The sequence below is a fragment of the Prionailurus viverrinus genome, chromosome A3 (assembly GCF_022837055.1).
Source record: "Prionailurus viverrinus isolate Anna chromosome A3, UM_Priviv_1.0, whole genome shotgun sequence".
NCBI lineage: Eukaryota > Metazoa > Chordata > Mammalia > Carnivora > Felidae > Prionailurus > Prionailurus viverrinus.
Window position 1 is genome coordinate 102,881,998 of NC_062563.1, and position 19,655 is coordinate 102,901,652.

The window sequence follows — 19,655 nt, forward strand, 5'->3', positions numbered from 1 at the left end:
TTTTTGGTAAGGCTCCACAGGTGAGCCTAATGAGAACCACAGACCTAGTCTAATCCCCTCCACTTATAAGTGAGAACACTGAGGCCCAGAGAGGAGACGGCGCGTGGCCAAGGTCACTCAGCCGGTTAGTTGGGAGATTCTGGCTAGACTCTGAAGGCCTTAAAGACTGGAGCCCTGTATATTCAGTTTTGAATTTTCGAATTAGCTGTTCTGCTCTGCTGCGGCCCTACAGGGCAGTCAGGCCTCAACGTGAAAAGGTCCCCTTCCTCTCAGATGCTTGTTCATCTTTCCTCCCTGTGCTCTGTACTCCACCCCCCCACCCCCGCCACCCCGAACCCCCCACCTCGCAGCCACCGGGACTGCCTCCTACTTGCACAAGACTGTCACTTAACAGGCTGCCCAGGCCGGCCTTTCCTGAGCCACGTCCCAGACCCTGTGTCACGTAAATGAGCCAACGGTGGCCTCTGCTCACTGGCCCCCAGGTAGTTGATTTCTTCACAGTAGCTGAGACCTATTAGCTTAAAAGCCCACCTGAGGCCTAACTCAAGTGTTTCCACAACTAAGTGTTTTAAACATCACCCAAATAAGCACGTTTTTAGCCAGTGAGAGCCTGCCTGCTTTGCATATCCCACAAAACTGTTCCCAACATCTGCTAACCATGGATAAGCCCCAGGCCGTAAAGACCCCAAGCTGCTGATGTGCTTTGGAGCTCTCTGACCCAGAAGTTCCCCGCTGTGCTGCCGAGTGACATCGCCCAGACACATGCGTCCCCTCTCCCCCAAGTCCCCATGCCTGCCTCTCTTCCTAAGTAGCAACTTACTACTGACTAGTCTCTGGACAGACTTCTCTGGAAGCACACCCGTCATAGAGTGGCTCAGTAAAAGCCCGTGTGTGCTGCCACCTTGTGGTCATTTCTTTCTCCGTGATGAACTCCCAAATCCCTGGAACCCACAACACCGTGGTCTTTTCCCTTTCTCTAGGCCTCTTTCAAAACTTCCCTGGCCTAAGTTCCCTGTCTTCCCAAATTTTCGGACCCGTGTAATACATTAATTCCAATGGATACATCAATGGCCAACTCGTTTATTCATCCACTATTTACTGGGCACCCACTACATTCCAAGTGTTGATCTGGGTACTTAGGATACATCATTGAACAAAACAGATGAATATCCCTGCATGGATGGATGTTCTAGCAGGATGGAAAGGGCTTAAGGCTTTTTCTCCCTTAAAGAGCACTTGAAGCCGGAGTAAGGAGATCTTAAGAGGGGAGTTTTTGGTGTCGTCAGTGAGCGAGTGGGAGAGATGTTGAGGGCATGGGTTGGGTTTATAATTATGAGAGTCAGTTTAACAGATATGCCTGAGTTTATATACCGCATAACTGCTGTGCTTTGAGGCTGATTTTTTTTTAAGTTTATTTATTTTGAGAGAGTATGTGGGAAGGAGGGGCAGAGAGAGAGGGAGAGAGAGACTCCAAAGCAGCCTCTTCCGCTGTCAGCACAGAGCCCAACTCGAGGCTCGATCTCATGAACCGTGAGACCATGACCTGAGCCGAAACCAAGAGTCGGACGCTTAACTGACTGAGCCACCCAGGCGCCCTGAAGCAGAACTTCTTAAACTTTAACCTGCATTGACTTACGTGGAGACCTGCTGAAGAAGAAGATCTTACGTCAGTAAGTCTGGCACAAGGCCTGGGACTCTGCATTTTAACTCCCAAATGCTACTGCTGCCGATCTCTATACCACACTTAGAGCAACGAGGCTTTGAAGAAGATTCCCTTGAGCACTGACTCTTGGCGGAACTAATAATGGTAAGCACACCACCATGGTAACAGTGCAAAGACTGAACGCGAGAAGCCAGCCCTGCGCATTAGCAGTTACCTGCATTTAGAGATGAGGAAACTGAGGCTTCAAGACACTAACAAACCTGCGCATGAGCACCTGTTGCCGACAGGAGAGCCAGGAAATACCAGAGCTCAGGGCCTGACCCCCCGCTGCCTCGCCTGCTACTTACCCTCGACAGCTGCGTGACCTAATCATGTGAAGGGTCTGAGCCTCAGGTTTCCCCTTCTGTAATAGGAGGGCAGGGTGGCTGCAGGGCCTCACAAGTGTCGCTGCTATTGTCACCATCAACCCGGGAAGGGTTTTCCGCCCTGAACTTCTCCCTTTACCAGGACTGCAAATCTATCAGTCACGTGCACCCTTTTCTGACACACAGCACGGCACCCAGACCATCTCATTTCATCGCTATGTTGTCCCCGGGGAGCAGATGTGGCTACTTGCACCTTACACACGAGGAAGAGAGAGGTGACTGGAGGGTGACCTCCTCCGAGGAGCCAGAGCCGAGATCTAGACGGTTGCCCGTTAACCTGTTTGATTCCGTTTGTTTTTTTAGCAACGAAATCTCCCCTTCCAGCAAGGCTGCGCGTGAAGTCCGGTTTGTGAAGCAGAGAGCAGAGGGCTGGGCCAGAGCTGGGTTCCAGGAGTGGAGCCCCGCCTTGTGGTCTTGCTTTGTGGATTCTGTTTCTCGAGCCTTGGAGAGGAGTGCAGGGGGCGCTGTTTGCAAACCCTCGGTCCAAGTCAACGGTCTCTGGGAACAAGTGAGCAGCAGGCCCCAAGGAGGGAGGAGACCTGGCCAAAGTCACACAGCGGGCTCATGGCCCAGCTGGGCTCCCCTCAAGACTCCCGAGACCAAGTCCAGAAGTCAGCAGAACCCGGGCAGGATTAGGGACAGCACTGCCCACCCACCCGCCTGGTAGCCGAGCTGTGTTTAATGATGGTCTTGCGTGCCCACCGCACGCGGCCAAATTCAAAATTCCACCTGTTGATCTCCTCATTTCCCAGTGCCCCCTTTTCTCACACCCCAGAGGGGCAAGGCTTTTTATTTTTCAGACTTCAGAACTGTGAAATGTCACATACACACAGAAAACATATCCATACCAAGAAATAGACTGTCATCTGGGTCCTAAAAGCGGCTGGGTGCCCCTGCCGGCCCTTCTGTCTCCCAGGAGTCACCCACCAAATCTGCTTTCAGACACAGCCTGTCCCTGCTTCTTTGTTTGCACCACCTGTCTACACATCCCTCCACACAACTGCTCATTGCCTATTTTAGCTTTATGTAAGTGGAATCATGCTCTGTGCATGCTTTTGTGATTCTTGTGCCCCACATCATGCTGGTAAGATGCATCTGTTTTGTTAAGGGCAGCCGGCTGCAATTCATCCACTTTCTTTGCTGTCGAGCATTGTGTCATATGAGCATACGTGATTTGTGTCTTCGTTCTTCTGTGATGGGCGTTTGCATTGTTTTCTGTTGGGGGCTATTGGGGACAGTGGTACCACACCGCTTCCTGGCCAGGAGATTTGCGCTCCTGTATCCAGAAAGAGTGAGGCCCAAGGAGGAAAGGTCTCTTAGAAAAGAGTCAGCCAGGGCTAGTCCCCAGAGTGACAGAGGTCCAAGGACTCCCCATTTCCTAAGCTCTCCATGTCCCAAGCCTGGCAAGGCCATAGACACAGCCAGCAAAGTAGATGAATTTTCAACATTTTATTGTAAAACAGAGCATAAGTCACAGGGAGTAGAAAACTTTCCACTTAACATATACAACACACATTCACTGAGCACCTGCTAAGGGCCAGGTCATGTGGTCGGGGACCTGAAACACACAAGCCATGCTCCCTGCTCTCAGGAGCTCACAGTCGGGTGCAGGAGACAGACAGAGGCTCAACCATCTTTCAAACAAGTCTCAGAATGTCAGAAGTGCTAACATGGTCCCAGGAGACGTGGAAAGAACACCAGGGGGGCTGCTCCTGTGCTGTGCCCTGGGGGTTGGGAGCTTTTGATGGGTCGGATGGGGGAGGAAAGCACTGCCCGCAGCTGTAAAAGGTCTGGAGTAGAGATGGTACTGGGGCCTGGTCAGTGGAGTCCAGACTTCAGGAATGTTACAGAAAGAAAAATTGCGGGGACCAACAAAATACGCTGACTTTTCATTTTTTTAGGTTGAGTTGTTACAAAAATAAGACAGGTAAATGAAAAAGGAGAGTTGCTTTCACCCTCCCCTGCTCCTTTCCAGAAAGGACAGTCTCCAAATAAAGGACTCTCCTTCAAATTGGATGCAATTGGCTTTGAAAAAAAAAAAAAAAAGATGAAATCCTTATCTTCCGTCTTCCCCACGAGACAGCTTGCAAAACAAGGTTGGGCAGGCCAGCGAGTGACAGGAGGGATCCGGGACATGGACACTGGGGCAAGGCAGGAGGGTGAGGAGTCGGCGAGAGGAGAGCAGAGGGCCAGGCTGGCCAAGGCGCCTGGCTTTTGTCCGGAAGCCACAGGCAGCACTGAAAGGCTTGGAGCAGTGCTGTGGCTCAAGCTGCACTTTAGAAAGACCGCTGTGGAGGCAGCATGGAGGTTGGTTAGCTGAGGAGGCTGCTGCTGGAGTCCTGTTAGCAGGGCTCTTGCATATCCTTCTGAGGGTCCACCCCACCAAGGCTGCTCCTCAGAGCCCCACAACAGCCAGGAGACATCGGGCAGGGTGGAGACGTGTCTCTGGAGTCGTCGATGTTGGGAGTGGGGGAAGTGAGGTACAGACACACTAACGTTCCATCTGGAAGTAGAACTTGGTGACCAACATGGCCTCCTCGGGCGTGTTGGTGAGGCTGACGGGCCGGTCGGCCTCCAGGGCTGTGCAGAGGAACCAGCCTGGGCAGGCAGCAGACTCGAAGCTGGTGGTGGGGCCGCTGTCTGAGCGGATGAACGTGAAGCGCTTATCTTGCTCCTTGTTCTTGCTCAGGTCAGTGATGTTAACTGCCTGGAAGCCAAGACATGAGCAGTGAGAACGGGGAGGCATGGAGGTCCTGTGCTGCCCCCTTCTCCCCACCGTGAATGGCCTCTGGCTGGCCCAGAGCAAGTGCTGGAGAAACACTGACCTGGGACCACTGCAGGAAGTCACGTGTCCTACATCTCCTAGGACAGCAGAGTCTGTCCCACTGTCACACCTTGACTTTGAAAAATCTGGCCACTCTAGCCATGGGCCAATAAGTTTGGTAAGCACGTGGTACCATCAGTAGAGACCAAGGCTGTGGAGGCTGGTGCTCTGTCAAGGTCTATGCCTCTGGAAAGAGGGCATGGTAGAGAAGGATAGGTGCCCCTATCCACTGGTGGGGGCAAGTGACAGTGCCATGCTCACAGCTACTCACGTTGGGTTAAGATCTTGTCCAACAAGCACCTAAGACAAAGCCATCTTTTCCCAGGGCTGGCAGCTCATTAATATTGAAGGGATCAAGGAATACAGGGCCCTGAATAGGATGCCAACTCATGGGTTTGAGTAGATAAGGATTAGAAGAGAAGGGTCCTGAAGCTTGGCTTCACTGGATGGTGACAAGCCTAGGTGGGTTGGGGCCCCTCAGGCAAGAGAGTGACCCACAGAGAATGAGATCCCAAATGCACCATCCTTCTTCGCCCCCTCCCTTACTGAGACTAGACTTAGCCACACAATGGGCTTCAGCCAATGGGACATTAATGGTATGGTGCAAGCAGGGGTTTGATAAGCATTTGCACAGTGAGGCTTGTCATTTTGGAAAAATCCCTCTTAGGAAGCCAGCCGCCATGCTGTAAGAAAACCCAAGCCGACAACAGAGCTCTGAGAGAGCACCTGAAACAAGGGCCTGGAGGGTGAGAAACCATCTTAGATGCCCCAGCGCCAGCAGAGCTCTCTCCCGGGTGCAGCTGCAGGAGGGGCGTGAGCTGCACTGAGTGGGTCAGAACTACCCAGCTGAGTCCCCCTAATTGGCCCACGGAGTCCCGAGAAAGAGCACATTACGGTGGTTCCAGCCACCAGGTTTGGGGTGCTTGTTATCTGAGACAGGTCCTTACCTCCAGCTGGAGCCTAGTCTCATCACCAGACTTGACACAGGCCAGGCAGAGCTTCCCCCCATGGATCCCCAGGAACATGGCATGAGACTCAATGGGCACCACGTTTAACTTTTCTGGGGAAGAGCACAGGGGAGGGTCAGGTTGTAGAGAGAATGGGAGGCAGCCTGGACTCTCCCAGGAGAGTTTTCTGTCTCCCCCTGACCAACTAAAACCCTAAGATCAGAAGGACACCGAGGCGCCATCTTCCTGGTCCGCATTCAAATAGCAGATCAAACCAAACTCCCTATCCAGTTACTCCTCAAGGACCAAGTGGCCTAGATTCCACTCCACATGGTTTCTATCCTTCCTTCTTCCCAGGATACGGGTGCTCCAGGTCACCAAGTCTGCTGCCCATGCGGACAGAAAATAGCACATAATGGGCTCCAGGGCTTGGTCTACAGGGACCTGAGTGACTTTGAACCTGCCTCTTACCCTTGGTGGTCTCTGAGCCCTCACATAGCAGTGAAAATCTCAGCCTTTCTGCCCTTCAGTGTGTTCGTTAGGAGAATTAACAGATGGACAGGAAAGGTATGTCTCACACTCTTTCAGCAGGAGGCAGGGGGCCAAAAACAAGGGGATGGGGCAGGGTGGAAAGATGGAGATCAGAGGGTACCGTTCTATAGCATCAAGTCAGCCGATAGGGATGTGAAAGCATCCCGGAAGGCTAGTGCTGAAAGAATCTCCCATCATGCCCTCACAGTGGCCTCATTTTACTAAAGGGAAAAACTGAGGTGGGGGAGGGGGCAAAGCTTGCCCATGTTCATGCAGCTCGTTTAGTGCACAGACCAGAACATGGCTGAGAGTGATGTCTGTGAATAAGGGACATAACCCAGCCTTAGATATGGTGTATTCATTTTGGATGGTAGTTAGGGTCTGGACAACATAGCAACATGGAAGGCTTAACAGTCACAGAGGGAAAGGGCCCATCTTACCTTCTGTGCCCTATCCCTGCCAGCTGTGGCCTGGGAACCCTTTGCCAGTTGGTGGGGGCTCCAGACCTAAGCTTTAAGGCTCCCACCCTCTTGAGGCTGCCCTCAAGTATGCCCTCTAGTGGCCAGGCTTCCCCCAGCTTCCCACTCAGCCACAAAGACCCAATGGGGATTAGGGCTTTGAAACTAAGGTTTTGGGGGAACAGGATAAGGACTCCAGGGCAAAGTGACCCGGTTCCCACGCAGCAGCCACTTTCCTGGCAACCACTCACCTTCTAATTTAGTACTTGGTCCTTGCAAGTATCCGGCAACCAGTTGGTTATTCCTTAGGTAGAAGGTCTTCTGGTTAACATCCCAGATTCTGAAATGCAAAAGGACCCGGCTATGGGAAACAACCTCTGTGTGCCCAACCCTGTGCTCCACCCCTTCCTGTGTGCTCCAGAGCTCACTGGGTCCACATTCAACTTTCTGCCAGGGGTGTGGGATTTCTGTACACCCATGGCATGGAGGAGAGATTGAGGTCAACACTGATTAAGGAGCGGACCCAACTCCCACAGCTGGAAAGCAGTGTACCCACATCACATTCTTTTTTTTTTTTTTTTAATGTTTATTTATTTTTAAGAGAGAGACAGAGCGTGAGCGGGGGAAGGGCAGAAAGAGACGGAGACAGAATCCAAAGCATGTTCCAGGCTCTGAGCTGTCAGCACAGAGCCCAACGTGGGGCTCGACCTCATGAGTCATGAGATCATGACCTGATCTGAAGTTGGACACTTAACCGACTGAGCCACCCAGGTGCCCCAATGCGCACCCACATTCTATCCCTCTCCTCACTTGTTATTCATCCTCTGATTCCCCGAGCAGACACCTTCTACTTCAGCAAAACATGCTCTAGAGTAGCACCATCCAATAAAAGTTTCTGGGTGCAGAAATGTTCTAGATCTACCCTGTCCAATATGGCAGCCACCAGCCACATATGGCTATTGAGCTCTTGAAATGTGGTGGGACTGAGGATCTGAATTTTCAATTCAATTTAATTTTTATTAATTTCAGTGTAAATTTAAAGAGTTGTCTGAGACTAGTGGCCATCACAGCAGTTTCAAGAGACAGCAGCTTGTAGCTAACTCACTCTGAGCCTTAGACCGTGAGGGTCTGTTCCCATCAGCCAGTGGCTGCTCTGGGTCTGGCAGGGGCAGCACTCCCTGGGAACAAGCTTCCTTTCCAGCTCACCCAGGGACTTCCAGTCTTTTCTTCTTGGTCAAGGGCTGACAGCGGGACTAACAGAGACTCCATTCCCTGCTGCCCCCCACGTGACCTTGGACCTGTACCTCATCTCCTCACACGTGAAGTGTAGCTAAAACCACCCATCTCATCAGGTGACCTTGGGGAGCTCATGAGCTCAGTGAGGGATAGTGGGACAAACTGTAAAGGTCTTTGCACATGTGAGGATTTGACCTTTCGAGATTTTTCTTAGTTCCTGGATGAGTCTTCTCCTAGAGACCTCTAGGGGCATCTCCTGGAGCTCCCAGCCAGTAGGTGGAGGCAGAGGCAAATCTCGTGAAGCAGTTTCCATGTCTGGAAAGGGGAAGGACTTGCCCCGGATGCACACGCACATGCATGCACACACTTACACAGGCATGCACAGAACCCCAAACTGCAGCCTCAAGCACAGAAACTCAGTCTGAGGGTGAAGTCACCCTGACAAGGCTCAGTCCTAGGATGGATGTCACAGGACAGAGGGCGCACGTGGACAGCATCAGAGCCTGCCAATGTTCCCACAGTGTTGGTGACATCTCACAAAACTCCTGGCTCAATTTTTAAAAATCACAGTAGTTTTCAGGCCCTACTTGACATTCACAACAACTCAGTAAGGCAAGTAGGGGGTTATCATTAACCCCATGTCACAGATGGGGAAACTGAGGCCCCAGAGGAGCAGGATCCTCCACCATGTCAACACGGAGCCGCAGTGCTAGCCAGCAGTCTGGGACTCTGGGCCATGCTCTGCCCACAGCCACCCTGTGTGCTTCTTTGCCCAGCAAAGAGCCTCAGCATGGTTCCTTGGCACCTGTCTGTCACCCACCGAGTCACCAGTCTCCGGGAAATAAGTCCCTGGCCAAGTTACTCTGAAATGCAAGCCCTGAAGACCACGCATGTGGCTCCCCTTTCCTGAATAACGGGCATCCCTTTCCAGTCCAAACCCGGTTTTCAGGTGCTGTGGAGGCCAACGTCCCCCGACGGCTGCGATGGCTCCATTTTCCTGTCCGTCCACCCCACCTCTGCAGGGGCGGCCTTACCTGAAGGCTTGCATCCTGCAAGGTCTCTTCCCCAAGGGATGGCAGGCTGTCTCTGAATAGAACAAGAAAAGGAGGAAAGAGATCAGGTAACTGGGGGGGCATCTGCAGATTTCCATTCTGTGGCCACGGCGAGGCAATGGGACACTGCCATTTCAGGCCCGGAGTAGCTGCTTATAAAGAAAATAGTCACTCACCCAAAGCAGGCCGTTGCCGCCCTGTCCCACTCTGAGAAACGGAAATGCCCTCACATTTCCAAAATGAGAAACCCTTGCTGTTGTCACTTTCAACCGTGCTGAGTGTCGCAACGGGGTGTTGTAACTGACTCCCTCCCCTTTCCCCCTGTGTAATTTCCCCAAAATTGAGCTTTCTATTTCCCCCTCACCAAGTTCCTGGGAAGAAGAGCACAATGAAAACTGAACGCTCCCTCATCTTCCTGACAGGTATCCTGAGACTGTTTGTTGACTTTGCAAAAATAGATTTAAGTAGAAAAGTCCTCCTCTCCTAAAGCTAAGTGGTGGGGTTCCTCAGCACCCAGGACGGTCTCATGTCACTTTGTATTCTTTGAAGGATGCGTGCCCTTGCTGGACTCTGGACCAGGGACTAGCAAACATTCTGTAAAGGACCAGATAGTAAATATTTTAGGGTCTGTCTCCGTCACGATTACTCAATTCAGCTACCGTAGCTTAAACAGTAGAAGAGGCGATCTGTAAATGAGCGGGCTGATTGTGTTCCGATACAACTTTATTTACAAAAACGGGTGGTGGCCAGGGTTGGCTTGGTTTGCGGACCTCCTGCTGTAGTGCAAACTTCCTGAGAGGTGCTTTGAAGCCAGCTCTATTCCTGCTATCCGCGTCTTTAAAGTAATCGTCTTGGGAAAATGGGGCCAATTCAGCACCTGGAGAAAAATGGATCCAAATTTCACCTCTGCCATTTGCCATTTGCTACCCGCGTGACCTGGAACAAGTCACTTCACTTATTTGGACCTCTGTCTCCGTCTCCTCATGCCCAGAATGGGATTGATCACGTCTTCCTCATGGGTGAAAAGGAGGAGGGAGGGAGGGAGAGAAGGAGGAAGGAAGGAAGGAAGGAAGGAAGGAAGGAAGGAAAGAAGGAAGGGAAAGGAAGGGAAGAAGGAGAGGAAAGTTCTAGCCTGCAGTGAGCACTAATACGCATTAACTTCTTTCCTTACTACATTCTAGAAGTTAGGAAAAAGGTATGCGTACTCCCATTTACGGATAAGGAAAATATGTACAGGGCTTCTGCATGATCAGAGCACACAACGCTAATGCAGAAACGTAGGCTGAAGCATTGGAGAACTGGATGGGAGCTCGGCAGCCCTCCTATCCCACCCTACCATTGTTTTGAAGAACACTAAGACTCAGAGAGGGAAAGGGACCCGCCCAAGGCCACACAGCACGTTAATGGCAACGATATGCCCAGGAATCCAGGTCTCCAGACTCCTAGCCAGTGGTCATCCTGTTCACAGCGGCTGATCTTGATGAGCTCAGCCAACAAATATGTTCAACCAACAAATCAGCATCTGTGTCCAAATGAGAGTAAAATCCTTCAAGGAGGAAGGCTACACTGCATATTTGAAAGTTGCTAAGAGAGTAGATCACAAAAGGTATAAAAGATAAGATATAAAAGATATTTTTATGACTATGTATATAAAACAGCTGCTGGGTAAATCACTATGTTGTACACCTGCGACTAATACAATGTTCTATGTCAATTATACCTCAATTAAAAAAATTTTTTTAAAAAGGCAGGCTTCTCAAATCTTTCAGAGCAAGTGGAACCTTTCTGCAAAAATTGTATCATCTCCCTGAGTGATTCCTTTGAGGAGCAAAGTGGCGTGTACATGTCCCCTCTGTTCTCACAAGGTGAGTGACCTTGAGGGAGACATTCACCTTTGAAACACATGCGAGAAACAGTATCTACCCTTGAGGGCCAAAGGGGAGTTTTGTTTGTTTGGGAGAGGGCTGGCTGAAGGAGGTGATGTGTAAGAATCTGCTTGATTATTTGCCTCTTGCAGCATTTGCTGAATCGCGGGATATGATTTCTGGAACGCTTAGAAATCATCAGGTGCCTAAACTTGGTCAGCACCTCTCTGAGATGAAAGGCAGCTAAACTGTGATAAACCCTCTCCTACTTGCCTCAATGTTACATCCACATCCCGTGAAAAACGTCCCTGAAGACTGAAGAGAAGTGACTTGCCCAGGGGAGGCCGAGCGGCCTGGAGCCTGCCCTCAGACAGCACTCCAAGCCAAACCTGGGGCTGCTGGGTAAATTCTCCTCTGTCCCTAGCCCAAATTCAAAGAAACAGGTTTCTCCTGGAGAACAGAGCCCTGAGTTCTCCACCTTTGCCAGGTCTGTGCCCTTTTCCCACTGTGCCCAAGAAGTGTCCTGGCAGGCCTTTCTGAGTATACAGGAAGGAGTTCCTAGGGCCGGGCCGACAAGTCAGGCCGACCTGGGGCTGCGCCCTCCCATCACTTATGAACTGGGCCACCCAGGCCCAGGTCTCTTGGCGTCGGTTTCATTATCCATTAGACAGGCCTAATAATTGAAGCCTTGTCACGGGGTTCTGTGAGGATTGAGATGGTGCACATGGTGTATTTAACCCTGACCCTGGCACGTAGGAAATACACAAACAATAGAAAGCTACTGCGTCTGCTTTGTGGCCCCACGTAAAGTGAGAAAGGTCAGTCACAAGGCCCCTGAGCCAGTCAGCCCTGCCCTGCACGCCCAGTTGGACTCCCGAGGGGGAGGCCCTCATCCCTCTGGGCTGGGGGAGGAAAGGAGTGGGGGGGTGAGAGGCTCTTTCCCTCCCCTCACGCTTCTGGCCACAATTCCTCTCTTGGTTCCGTCTTATCAAAATAGTTGGTGTCCCGATGATCTCTGCCCACAGGAAATCTCTGACTAAACTTGTTCTCAGTTCTGGCTCCTCAACCGCTCGCTCCAGTTCCTGAATTCGGTTTAATGACCACACCACATAGCGGACCCTGGGAGCTCCAGGCATCACAATTGTATCTAGTGCCTTCCTCAGCATGCCGAGCCCTGCCCTGCTAGACCCTGGTGACTGCAGAAATGACCAAGGCCCACTCCAAGGGAAATAGGAAAACCAGGCTCTGTCTGTGCCCTGGAGCGATACCACACAGGCTCTACGGGCCCCTGTTGATGCTTCTAGAGCTCCATCCACATAGGAAGTGCTCAATAAATGCTAACTATTTCTCAATTTCAGTTAATTACATCTTTCAGTTCTAAGATTTCCATTTGCTTCCTTTTTTTTTTTTTTGTATAGTTTCTACTTCTCTGCCAAAAGTTTCCATCTTGTCTTTTAAATCCTTGAACACAGTATTCATGGTTCTTGTAAAGGCTGCACCTGATAACTTCATTATTTGCATCCCTGCTGTGTCTCCTTCTGCCGTCCGTTTTTTCTCTGGTGCACAGGTTGCCTTCCATATGCCTGACTACTTTTTACTGACTGCTGGGCACTGTAGCATATCAAAAACTGCAGAGATCATTTGAGGCTCCGGACAAGTCATCTAGAGGTGTATATATCTAGAGATGATTCACTTTTGCTTCTTCCGGGCAGTGAGGCTGTAGGCACTGAAGCCCCACATGACCTTAACCCCAAGAGGCTTGACACGATTGGAGCAGAGCTTTAATAACCATGCAGACTGTTCCATTTCTGTTCATTCCCAATCCTCTCGGGTCCCAGCCCAGACCTGGGGGGTTTATTGAGGCCCCTCCTCCTCAGTGAGAGCTAAAGTACACATTTTATCCTCTCCCTGCCCCCACACCCCCAGCCCTGTAAGTCTGTCCAAAACTCAGCTGGGGCTTCTAAAACCAGCCAATGCTTCCCAGGGCAAAGGGGCCCAGTGCTGACCTCCACCTGTCTGGGCTTTTGTAGTTCTTCAAAGCCTTGGTCATTCTTTGACACCTTCTGATTATCTAGAAATACATTTTGCTAGCTTTGCCAGTTATCACAGCAGGAAGGTTGATCCTAGGCCAGGCGTGGACACTGATGTCTATATTTTAAGTCTTATTACTCAGGATGGTGGAGTTGGAACAGCATTTGGGGGGGGGGGGGTAGGGGCAGAAGTGACTGAAAAGTTGGGCAGGAATCAGAGGATGAAGGGCCTTTAATGTAACACCAAGGGGCAGGGAATTTATCTTAGAGAAAATGGAATCAGAGGGTGAGACAGTCAGATTTGTCTTATTAAGATAATCGTGGGGCCAGTGGACAGATGGATTAGACTTGGTGTGAGGTTTGGGGTCACTGAGCCTGAAGGCAGAGGGGTGATGTGCTGGTAAGTGTTGACAGCTGGCTCACCAAAAGGGTTCTCATTAGTAGCATTTGCCTGTTTCTCTGGTGTAAATACTCCCACCGTGGATGATCTCAAGCCACTAGCATGACAATGCTGAATGCAAAGCTGACGAGAGATGCACACAAGCACGTCTCGCTGATGCCAGCATCCTGCAGAGGAGGCCGATTTGGCAGCTTGCCTATCTTTCTTGAGAGAAAGCGTCCTATTTCTTTTCTTTTTCTTCTCCTTCTTCTTCTTGTTTTTTGTTTTTGTTTTTTGGTTTTTGGTTTTTTTTTAGAGAGAAGGTGCAAGTAAGCAAGGGGCAGAGAGAGAGAGAAAGAGAGAGAGAGAAAAGCAGGGCTCGCCCAATGCAAGGCTCGAACTCACGAACCGTGAGATCATGACCTGGACCAAAGTCAGATGCTTAACCGACTGAGCCACCCAAGCACCCAAAGGCATCCCATTTCTTTCTTTTTTTTTTTTCTTTTTTTTCCCCCCACAGTATCTGTTAGTTTATTTATCAAGAGAAACTATTCCATAACCCAATATTCATGTTTCATACTTCAGGAACACAGATCAGCGACAAACTTTCATGGAACTCAACCCAAGGAAATTCTTTACATTCCAAAATCACTTTGCACTCTGAAAGATACCAGCCTTCTTCATCTCCTCAAAATCTTTCGTGGAATCATAATTTCCGTAGAAATCTGCGTATGTCTTCTTTCTTGGTTCCGCCACAGCAAACTTATAGAAAGCTGCAACCCCCAGGGATACAGGGAATGCTCCAACAGTATGAAATTGCAGACACTTGGCCAGAAGACCTCACATCTGAGGTTTCACCAAAACACCGGAAGTCTTGGTAGCTATTCTGCTCAACACCAACCTTAAACCCAACGTCCTTCCTAACTGATACAGAAATGGATGGCCAAAAGCATCCCATTTCTTAACTCTAGTTCTAGTCCCTCCCCATCTCAGCCTGGGGGCCTATCGCACTGGTCACGTCCCCCTCGAAGAAAATGATCCCTCCTGACAAATCCAGTTTATCAGGAAACTTCAGTGAATCTTGGTGCAAACGTTTTCAGCTATGCCTGCTGGCACTGCATTTATGTCATGCGAGCACCACTTGTAAAAATTTAAGCCTTTGGGTGGACAGGTGTGCACCTTAAGTTGTAATGTCTCAGTCTCATGTTCAGCCAGCTCTTGAGTACGTGAGTGTCACAGCACACAGCACACAATAGACGCAGTGCTGTTGTCCAAACTTTGGAAATTTTTACTAAGGTAACGGTACAAAGTCTCTGGTTACTCTTTCCAAGAGATGGGTAAATATATTCGTACAAACAGGAGGAGGAACAAGTATATCTCATGCCTTCTCTTTGTCAGTTTCCACCTACCCAGCCCTGCCAGGTAACCAAGTCAATTTTAAAAACATCCAGAAGCTTATTAGAAGCTCCCTACAGCAGCAAGCCAGCTTTGGAGACAGATTCTGTCCTGGGCATCTCTGTCCACCAAACTGCAGCCATCCAGGTGACCCGTATGCCCTCCTGGGCCATGTAAGGGTGGTCAGGAGATTATATATAACGTCAACTGTTATCAATCATTGCTTCACAAGAAGCTTGCTCTCCTCCTAGGTCTAAATGGTAAACTTACCGAGAATCTTTTGTAAGTTTCAAAGTCTTCCAAGATGTTTTTTGCTTCAACAATTTCTGGGTTTGATATGAATCTGCACTGAAACCATTATTTATCTAGTTATGTTGTGCGTCTAGAGGGACATGTTTGCTCTTGCCTTCTTGGCTATGGTGACTAGCTTTATAAGGCAGCTAGCTTCTCCACTGGCAGACAGGGAGGGACAGGAACCAGGGAATGGGGGAGGGCACAGCTGTGTTTCTTACATGCTTGCTTCAGGCTGTGTGTTCTATTCTTTCATATGGATCTCACTTAGTCCTCATAACAGCTGTGCAAGGTGGATAAATGTAGACCCACTTTCAAGATGGGTATATACATTTATACTCACTTTGTAGCATAAAAAAAAAATCAAGGTACAGGAAGATTAAATCACTTGCCCCAGATGGTGGTGGAGGCAGCCTTTGAACACAGTTCTTGTATTCTTTCTTACAGTCAGTCCTGCCAGAAAGGCAGCTGACCTCTTTCCTCTCTGCCTCATCGCACAGTTAACAGAAGCCAAGGATTGTATTTGTTCCTATGGTGTTCCTTTTGGTTTGAACTCACATCTTATAGAGCAACAATTTATTCCACAATTGCTTGGACATTTTAGGAGTTTGGTTTTTGGTAGTAAGGAAAGGATGATTCTAAGGCCTTACAGAAGTTAAAGAGAAAAAGCTCTTTATCTGGTTTTGAACTAGACTGGCCCACTGTCCTGGTTTTTCTAGGACTTTCCAAGTGTTAGTACTAAAAGTCTGGCATCCTGGGAAGTCCCTCAGTCCCTGGAAAACTGAGATGATTGGTCACCCTATAATATGAGTCCTTAAGAGGTGCTTATATCGGCGGATGGCTGGGATTGCAAATTGCAGGCACAGTTAACTGCTAATCATGTGTCTTGCATAGCAGAGATGTAGTCCATTAAAAAAAATTTTTTTTAACATTTATTCATTTTTGAGAGACAGAGAGACACAGACCATGAGTGCGGGAGGGGCAGAGAGAGAAGGAGACAGAGAATCCCAAGCAGGCTCCAGGCTCTGAGCAAGTTGTCAGCACAGAAGCCAATGCAAGGCTGGAACCCACGAACCATGAGATCATGACCTGAGCTGAAGTCAGACGCTCAACCAACTGAGCCACCCAGGCGCCCCAAAGATGTGGTCCATTTTATTAGGTACGTAGATATGTAGATGAAGCACACAAGAACCAAAAAACTTAGTGAGTCTTCCACTTAGGAAAAGAGACCATAGCGGATACGGTATTGATCAATCACTCCCCTTCTGATCAAGTTAATTTTTAATTTAGCCATTCACATTTTATTTCCTCCAACTATGTAAATCAAGATATGTCCATGTCAAGTGGCTTAAGATTGTTTTCAAATGTAAGTTGTGCAAAGGATTTACCCTTTCACTATCACTATTTTCACCTTCACCTCCTCATCCTCCTGCCCTGCCTTCTTCACACACATTAGCGGTATGGTCAGGGGTGTTAGAGAGGAAGCAGAGGTCCAGTGAGGTAAGAGACGTGTCCCAAGCACATACCCACCTTCACCCTGGCTCCTCTGCCCTCGAGTTCCCAGCTCTTTAGGCAAACTACGAATCTCTCCATGATCTCTCTCCTCAGAGCCCTGTTCTCTGCTCAGCAAGGATAGCACCACCCACGTCCCTGGCCTTCCAGAAAACATGGTGTCTTCACTGGGCTCACACACACTCATCTCCTGAAATTGAACTTATTCAGCACCTACCACGTGCCACTTTAAAATATTTTGGGGGTGCCTGGGTGGCTCAGTCGGTTGAACATCCTACTCTTGATTTAGGCTCAGGTCATGATCTCACGATTCATGAGATTGAGCCCCACGTCCGGCTCTGCGCTGACAGCGGGAAGCCTGTTTGGGATTCTCTCTCTCCCCCTCTCTCTCTGCTCCTCCCCTGCTCTCTCTCGCTCTCTCTCTCTCTCTCTCTCGCAAAATAAATAAATAAACATTTTAAAAAATAATAGGGTCACCTGGGTGGCTCAGTCGGTTAAGCATCCAGCTCTTGGTTTAGGCTCACATTTTAATCTCATGGTTCATGAGTTCGAGCCCCACATCAGGATCTCTGGATGTCAGCACAGAGCCCACTTCAGATCTTCTGTTCCCCTCTCTACCCTTCCCCTACTTGCGTGCATGCTCTCTCTCTCTCTCTCTCAAAATTAATAAACTTAAAAAATAATAAAATATTTTGGAATGAACTGTTTTTAAGTATAGTGGTTTCCTCACATTATATCATTATCTAGTTCTGGGAGTGGCGCCCCCTTTACACATTCGAAAGATACCCAAGACCACGGGCTAACATTTTCATACAAGCCACTGGAGACTGCCTCACCTCCTCCAAAGGGGAGGCCTTGCTGCCCTTGGAAAAACTGCTTGTGGTTTCCAAAGCACTTCTCCCTCCATGACCTCATTCAGTCTCTGCACCCCTAGAACACAACACAGTGATTTAAGAGACAGACCGTCTGCAGTGGAGCCCAGCTCCTCCCCTTGTAGTGGCTGTCTGGCCTTGGGCAAATTACTTAACTTTTCTGTGTCCAAGTTCCCCCTTCTGAAACTGAACAATAATAGTGCTTCCCCATATGGTTGTTGTGAGCATTAGAAGAGACAGGCCACCTAAACAGCTCGGCAGAGCACCTGGCTCATAGTAAGCCCACGGAAGCATTGACTATTACTGTACCCGTGAAACCCTGAGAGTTTGCCTGCCTCCTCTTGACCTGAGAAGAGTGAGACCCAGAAAGGAGTAATAGAGGCCGTTTGAGGCCAAACACAGGAACTAGGTCTCCAGAACCCCAGTTTTAAGATCTTTTTTCTGCCCTACACAGATCTTAAACAGACTGCAAAGCAGTAGCCCGTAGGCTGCGTATTTCCATTGCTCACGTTATTGTTTTATTTAATCAAACTACTACACAAGGAAATCAGAATATCTGACTGCTCCTGAGAAATGAGAAGTTCTGGCCACCTGGGCCCGCATTCTCATCAGACAACCAGCTGCTGGAACCAGTCAGTCCCCACTAATTCCCAGTCCCCACCCTTTGGTATTATCCTTCAGCTCTTGTAAGCCAGTGCCCGCTTCTTTTAGTATTTCTCATTGAGTTCACACTGTTCTCGCCCTCATTTGACAGAAATATTTCTCCAATTTCTATGTCTCTGTCAACAGTGGAAAAGGACCAATAGAGTCTAACAGCTCCATGATTTTTCTCACAGCAGACATGCTTCCTCTGGCGCCCGCTGGAGGGACAGGCATTGGGCTCACCTCAGTGTATGTGTGTGGCCCGCTGTAGCCTCCACCTCAGTCAGGTCTCCAACGTGGGCCTGGAGCTATATGCCCTTGACATTTCTCTGGAAGCCTGCCCTCAGTAAACACGAGTGGTCCATAGTTTCCTCCCCATTTTTCAGATGGAAAAATAGGAGTGGAAGGCGCTTACCTGATGCCATGGGGAGGGCCTGGTAGCATCCGAGGTCTTCTGAGACCTTCTACACTCTGGCTCCAGACTGAGCTGCTGCACAGAAAGGAGAAGCACCGGGCAGTACCTGTGCCACCAGCACCTCCCGGGATGAAGTTGCTCCTTCCTTCCGGATTACCTGAGGAGAGGAAGAGGAAGAGCCACTGCCTGCCTTCTACACACCCAGGCAGGGCTCGCCAGGCCCAGCTTCCAAAAGGGTGACTCAGGCTAACAGGAACCAAACAGGTTCTTATCTCTGTAAAACCAGAGACCTCACGTGAGGTACCGACCGGGATTAGTAAGGCTGGACCTTTGTGCGCACCCAACTTTTGTGCTCAACCCGATCATGCATGCATGCGTTTATTCACCTAGTCAATATGGGTTGACCTAATCCTGTGTTCCAGGTAATCTTCCAGGCACTGGGGGAAAGCCAGATAAGGTCCCTGATAGTCTAACAGAGGAGGGCAAGACAACAAATTAGGAAACAAATGGACTACCTTCATATGAAAGGAAGTGCGGTAGGGGAAATCAAAAACATGAAAGGTTTTTGAGGGACCTAGGGGTGGGTGCATGTTTTCTGCAAAGTGGTCAGAGAAGGCCAATCTGAGAAGCTGACTTGCAACCTGAGACCTGAGACCTGAGTAATGTCAAAGACGTGGAAGAGTGTCCTGGGGGAGGGAAAAGCAAGCACAAAAGCCCTTGGGTGGGGACCTTCTTGGTCTATTTGGGGACCATGTGGAGGCTCATATGGTTGGGGTGTGGCTTATGGAGCAGCAGGGTGTCCATCCTTTCTTCCAGCTACCCTCAGGCTCCCCACCCCAGCTGCTGGCATGATAACTGCCCACAAGGCCAGATACTCTCTCCCCACCTTCTCTAGAAGACTCTATGTTCTAAACCTTCTCCTCTTTGCCATTCCGAACTTGCTCTCTAGCTTTATGCCCTTGGGTCCTGCCATCAGGGAGCAGACAACTCAGGAATCTTTAAAACCATCTGGGTTGATGCATGGGGAGCAGTGGCAAGGGATCCCTTGGCAAGCTAGAGGTCTTGAATCTTGTCCTCTGGCCTACCACTAACCAGCTGTATGACTCTGGAAGTGTCCC

At 49.6% G+C, this 19,655-nt stretch overlaps 1 protein-coding gene and 1 pseudogene across 3 annotated transcripts; both read right to left on the reverse strand.

The window, feature by feature from the left end:
- Nucleotides 1-3,522: 3,522 nt before the first annotated feature.
- LOC125162705 (interleukin-1 receptor antagonist protein) lies at nt 3,523-18,736 on the reverse strand. Of its 3 annotated transcripts, XM_047854032.1 has the most exons (6): nt 18,538-18,736; nt 17,445-17,538; nt 9,119-9,170; nt 7,100-7,188; nt 5,860-5,972; nt 3,523-4,795 (listed from the first exon to the last, which is right to left on the reverse strand). In XM_047854032.1, the coding sequence occupies exons 2-6, from the start codon at nt 17,521-17,523 to the stop codon at nt 4,580-4,582; spliced, it is 549 nt and encodes a 182-aa protein (XP_047709988.1). In that variant the 5' UTR covers nt 17,524-17,538; nt 18,538-18,736; the 3' UTR covers nt 3,523-4,579. The 3 variants fall into 3 exon arrangements, with proteins under 3 accessions (XP_047709988.1, XP_047709989.1, XP_047709991.1); XM_047854033.1 differs by lacking the exon at nt 17,445-17,538 and having other exon boundaries at nt 18,538-18,723; XM_047854035.1 differs by lacking the exons at nt 17,445-17,538; nt 18,538-18,736 and adding an exon at nt 9,313-9,398.
- LOC125162046 (cytochrome c oxidase subunit 6C-like) lies at nt 13,843-16,549 on the reverse strand (annotated as a pseudogene).
- Nucleotides 18,737-19,655: the final 919 nt, after the last annotated feature.